The sequence below is a fragment of the Geospiza fortis genome, unplaced genomic scaffold, assembly GCF_000277835.1.
Source record: "Geospiza fortis unplaced genomic scaffold, GeoFor_1.0 scaffold1, whole genome shotgun sequence".
Classification (NCBI taxonomy): domain Eukaryota; kingdom Metazoa; phylum Chordata; class Aves; order Passeriformes; family Thraupidae; genus Geospiza; species Geospiza fortis.
Window position 1 is genome coordinate 915,229 of NW_005054320.1, and position 6,124 is coordinate 921,352.

The 6,124-nt window shown below is 41.9% G+C and overlaps 1 protein-coding gene across 2 annotated transcripts in view; it reads left to right on the forward strand.

Annotated features, from left to right (window-relative positions):
• Window positions 1-6,124, forward strand: part of TAGLN3 (transgelin 3) — a 10,739-nt gene that overhangs the window by 4,123 nt on the left and 492 nt on the right. For both annotated transcript variants that reach the window (XM_031056662.1, XM_005420517.2), the window contains 2 exons: window positions 2,322-2,424; window positions 5,951-6,118. In XM_031056662.1, the coding sequence (XP_030912522.1) occupies window positions 2,322-2,424; window positions 5,951-6,092 (245 nt within the window). In that variant the 3' untranslated portion in view covers window positions 6,093-6,118. The remainder of the gene's footprint in view (window positions 1-2,321; window positions 2,425-5,950; window positions 6,119-6,124) is intronic.

Genomic DNA, 6,124 nt, shown 5'->3' on the forward strand with positions numbered 1-6,124 from the left:
TCCATCTTTGTTAGAACTTTCTCCTTTCTGGACCTGGAGAGGAGGTCCTTCCAGATAGGTTTCGCCTAAAGAGAAAGGCTTGGAACAAGAAGTGAGCAGAGACCCCTTCCTCCTTGTTTTAAAAACAGTGCCAAATTCCTCTACAACGCTGTGCTATTCAAAGCACACTGCAGAGGACACTGAAATGCAGGAGTGTCATCAGTGTGGGTCCCTGAAGAGAGGCTGAAGCTGTGGGCTAGGTGGACAGCCCACATGGCTGTCAATAAACAAGTACTAGAGCTAAGGGAAGGCACTGACTACAATTTGCTGCAATACCAGGCTTTAGGGAAGGTGTATGATCCCTTCTGTCAGGTAACTGCACTGAAAATGTAAAATTTTTCCCTGCTTTTTTTTTTTTTTTTTTTTTTTTTTTTTTTTTTTTTTATGCTGATCATCAAGCCCTATGTATCCTTTGCTGGAGGAGGGCAAGTGACACAAGACCACTTGGATTGAGGTCTTCCCTCACCCACAGCACTCCTCATATGTAGCAAGGAGTCTCTGAAGAGCAGAGCTGTGGCTTTGTTTTGTCACATGTCATTCAGCTCCCATTTACCCAGTTTTCCCCCTGCAGCATCTCCCACTTGTCAAATGTGACAAATAAAGCAGAGCTGAGCACAGAGTGTGTGTGTGTGGGGTGGTGGTGGGTGCCAGATGGCTCTGCAAGGCTGATCATCATATTTCACTGCCTGTCTTTTGTTCCTTTTGCTTTTTTCCTTTGCTTGCCATCATTATTCAGCTGATTCACTTTTAAATCCTTCTCCACATCTCTTTTCATCCCAGGCAGTCACTGCTCTCCTGCTATACAGGAGGCATCCCAAGGACATTGTATGTGGCATCTGTTACAGCATATGGTACATCTGCTGCTGTGGGAGCTCTCAGGTTCCTGCCTCATGCTCCTCTGGGTGCACCTGCAGATGTGTGTGTGGGGAATGTCAGCTCTGTGGCTGCCCTCCCCAGCAAGGACCCTTCTGATGCAGTTTGCCTTAAATACAGTAAAATACATAAGTTCTGGAGGGCTGACAATTTATTTTATGAACAAATAGTCCCCTGCAGATAGGATTTTTAAAAACTTTAGTAGTCTGTATGACAGCCACAGTTGGAAGCTGATAGATGTTTTCAGCTTTAGTGTGCTGTCCTCACTTCAGCCACTGTGTTACAGAGCCCTGGACTGCATCTGCCTGTAATCAGGGTGATGCACTACAGAAACCCAGAGTGTGCACTGCTCCTTTCCTTCTACACTCCAACTCATCTACAGTGATGCCCATTAATATTGGTCCACTGGAGGTATTTCTGAATTCTGTTATCATCATGTCTCTGGTGTCTCCTTTTTTCTGAATTGCTTGTTTTCACATATGTAGAGCCAGAATCAGATCTGTTAACTAGATACATTACTTTAGGAAAGAGGAAGAACTGGAATGAAAGAGGCAAGGGGAGTAAAAGAAATGCTTATGGAAGGATTTCATAAGGAAGAGGCAAAAGGTAGATCAGATTTCCAATAACTTACTACCTCACACAAATTGGAAATACCTGCTGCAACTTATTTTCACTAGAAAGCATTCCAAAAAGTAGCATGTCTGGATTGGGTAATGAGTTATGTAACTTTTATTTGGCTAAAGCTGAGACAAGCCCTGACTTTCTGAACTGAGAAATGAAGTAAGATAGCATAGGGAGAACATGCAAAAATAGTGGACCAAATGGGAGAAATTAAAGGTATGAAACTGAATAGCATCATAGTAAGCAGGAAGGTTTAGGAAGGTGCTTTTATGGTTAATTTGGGAAGGACTGATAGAATTTATCTGCACAAGAGCTCCCAGAACTGCTGTGAGCTTTGTTAGCACAGGGATTAAACTGACTCTGAATAAACTGAAACACACCACACACTATTTAACACACTATTCTCCTTCAGCCACATTTTACTGACTATATTACCATTATTTGCATACCAAAATAATCTTTCCTTAGGAGAAAATTTTGTCAAAGTGATTCTACAGACTTAAAATGGTATGGAGGAAGGCATTAAAATAATTAAAGGCCTGGAAATCTAGAAATGCCTGAAAAACTAAGTTTTGCTTTAACTCCATCCCTTTGTTGACTTTAATAAGCTCTTGCATGTCAGTACTTTCATTTCAGCAATGGTAAAATAGCATTCATAATTCTATTAATGCACATCTTCAGGGACCTGGGAGAGTTAGTTAATACATCAGATAAAACTGGTTTTCAGTGTGCCAAGCTATTTGTTGAACAAAGATTTCCTACATTAATTTCACTGTCTGGCTTTCTAGGGAAGGACATGGCAGCAGTGCAGAGAACCTTAATGGCTTTGGGCAGTTTGGCGGTCACCAAGGATGATGGCTGCTACAAAGGAGATCCGTCCTGGTTCCACAGGTAAAGTCCGGAGCTCAGCTGCCCAGAGCTATCTTCCCTGGGAAGCTGGTAATATCATCTGCCTTTAGGCTTTAAGGAAATTTATTTGGAAAGGAAGGGAAGAATATTTCCCAAGTTTCCTTGTAATAGTGAGGTTTTTCTCTCTGGAGGCTAGAGACGGGAAGCAGGAAAAATTTGTCATCAGGTTTGCTCTCTCACATCAGATAGCAGACAGAAAGACTAAGGAAGACAAGGCTGTTGAGGATGTCTGTGAACCCTCAAGTAGCAACCCCTTCACTTAGCAAAGAGAAGGTGGCATGAAGTCTCTTTACTTTTTTCAGACAAAAATGATTTAATTTCCTAGGCTTCTTTATTCTTGGGGAGCACTGCTTATCTGTGAAGAAGTCTCTGTCTTGGCAAAGCTGTTTATTTGTTCTGAAGTTCCATTTATTTTGGCTAGGGAGGCTGTAAAGCAGGGACAGGAAGAAAAGGAAATCCTCCCACAGTTACTCTCCTGCCCCACAGGCATATTATTGACATAAGTTTCTGCCATCCAAGAGTATCTCTTACACAGAAATGTCGAAGGCAGGTTAGCAAAAAGAGTTCTGACTGCTTGTCTTCTCTTTGCTTGAATTTTCTGATGTCTAGGTGAGGCTCAGCAAAAATAAAGCAAGCTTCACTTTGTCTTAAACACTGAGCTGGTTAAACTCTGTTTAAATCTGAGATTTGAATTTCAGGTGAATAAATGCAAACTCCTATGCATTGTTTTTATAAAGTCAGGTTACATTAACTTAATACACTACACAAATAGATTTATATTTATGGAATATAATTAGGTTTAAAATTTATTTCAAATCTAGTTACATTCTTTAATATAAACCAGACATGAAATCACTATGACACAGACAGGCTTATTTGTTTTATGTAACTAAAACAAAGTCCCACATAGAAGAAATAATTTTCATCTGGACTCTTAACTGTGCATGGGAACAGCTTTTTATGCTATGGATGAAGATATGATCACCTCCCTTCTCTTCTAGCTGTCTGTCCAACCCATACTACTTGGATAGCCAGCCATATCCATTGCAGTCCCTGTGAAGTACCATGTTACAGTTGCTGCCTTAAGGAAAACCAGTGTTATGGCATGTTGCCAGTCAGGAGCTGTTTCCTGAGTAGCTTCCCTATCCCTTCAGGCAGACCAAACCCCCTCACTGCCACCCAGTGTTACTCATAATTCAGGGCTTTCAGGATGATTCTTAATCGCCTTAAGTTGAATTGAGAGACCAGTATCAAACAGAGTAAGAATATCCATGCAGGGATCTACAGTGATTAGGATAATGCCACACTTGAGGTAAGCCATTTGACTTTCTATTGCCAGTGTCTTACATTCCCAGTGCCATCAGACTGATGTCCCCGTCCTTGCATAGCAAGATTCATGGATCCATAGCTGTTTGTTATTCTGTGGCTTGGCAAACACAAGCACTTGTGTAAAGTTGGCACAAAAATTTGGCAGATCTGGTGGGCTCAGTTTTAGGAAACAGTGATGCCAGACAGGCCAAACAGAACTTGACATAGTGTGAGACGTGGCAGGTGAGTAGACTTGCCTTCGTCTCTTTTCTTAGTCTCAGTTAAGGCCATTTCCACTCATCTAAAACCAAATCTCATACATGTTATCTGTAAGACCATCATATACTAAATGTGGGGCTTGTGATGGTAAAAATAGCGCTATATGATCCAAACCATATATGTAATCAACTTTTATTAGCCTAACCAGGCTATCCTTTAGTCTCTCCTTTTATTTCTTCTTTGCAGTTCTCATTTTTTTCTCTGTTTAATTACTTTTTGACCTTCTGTGGAAGTACTCATCAACATAGCAAAAAAATTCAAGGAGGAAGGAGAAAAGAACAGTAGAATACTTTCCTGTTTTTTTAATTAAAATAGAGGCAGACACAGTGAACCTGAGATTCAATTAGGTAATAGGAGTTGTTCTAAAAACATCCTCTCGTGAAGATCCTGGCAGTAGTTTGCTGCCTGTGTAAGTATTCTGGAAAAAAAAATTAAGCAGCAGTGAGAGGGGCCTGCTTTCTGAGGCACCGCAGTTCTGTGTGCCTCCCCCAAAACAGTGAGTTTTCTGGCAAGAGCTGTGGGATCTGAGAGCCTGTGGTGGGCCTCTATGAGCCCTCTTATTAGTCTACAGTTCACCACTTGAGGACTTATTCTGGAAAATGACTGGTCAGCCCTGGTGTCCTGTGGATCTTTCTCCCCCCTTCCACTTTGCTGGGCTTTCACGTGGACTTGAGTTCATCTCCTGTAATTTCCTGAACACCCTGAGCCTAACAGAGGGTTTAAGTGCGTTTTTGGACTTGAGCCAGGGTTGTCAGCACAGTGCAGGATCTCACCCTCATAGAGAGGATCATGTTGATGGTTTTCAATCACAGCAGGTACCTAACCTAGTATTCTCACCTAGTGGAGGGATGGGGAAGAAAAGGGGAACTATAACTCGATGCCATACTGCTCCGTAACCTGTAACCTAATCACAGGACAAACAGACACAGCAGGGAAATAGATTCTACCCATGTGGAAGTAGAGTCTGGTAGTCCCTCAGTCTGGGACTCTGCTGATTTATATGCCTCATTTGATAACAACAGGCTGATCCTTCTCCATCCTAAATTGCTTGTTTTCCTCACCTAGTAGAAATGAAAGGTGAATCCAAGACAAACATTTTCTTGTGAGGCAGCGGAGTGCAAACTTTTCTCCTTCTGCTTAGCTGCCACTTTGGCCTTCAGTGCTATTTTCAGGGAGAAATAGGCTTTTTTATGCTCCAACAAAGGTTCATTGATCCAAAGGGCTTTTGAGACCAGGGATACTGAACAAAGTGGTCAGTATGTTTTGGCAGAAGATAAAGAACTGTCCTACAGTTAAGACACAGGTGCAAGGTGCAAAGCCTATTGCTTAGGAGGTGAGAGATCTGGAAATGGCAACAAGGCAAACATTCTGTCCTGCCAACAACCAATGTCCCCTCTGCAAAAATGATTAAGTCCCTTCTCTGACCCACTGCTGTTCTGGGTACACTCAGCTTTTATTTCATCCACTGAGTTAAATTACACCAGTTTTTACTGTTGCTCTATATGGATATCAACTTGTAGTACACCACAGGTAAGTGTCTTACGGATCGGATCCCATGGACTGCAGCTGTTAAGAGCTATTGTGCTGAACACAAATTAACCCTATTTTGTGCTTTATATACAACACTGTATAAATAGTTTACCTGTCACAGCTTCTGGGGAAGTCTCTTGGAGTTCTGCAATAACAGGGACAGTAAAAGTCTAAAGTATTGTAGGTTTGAGTAGAGCATTACTTCTGCAGGAAAGCAATTAGCCCAGCCAGTACTGTCCAGCACGTGGGATGGGGCAAATGACTTAATGCATTACAAGGGATATGAGCCAGTCCCAGATTGATTTTCATGATCACAATCTCTGTGTGATTTCATGATCACTACACAGAATGATATGCATGTATGTTGCTTTTTTTGTGTGTATCTGGACAGGAAAGCACAGCAGAATCGACGAGGATTTTCAGAAGAGCAGCTTCGGCAGGGACAGAATGTAATAGGCCTTCAGATGGGGAGCAACAAAGGAGCATCACAGTCGGGTATGACAGGCTATGGGATGCCAAGGCAGATTATCTAAAAGCATCTCTCTCTGTGGAGAAAACACTCTTT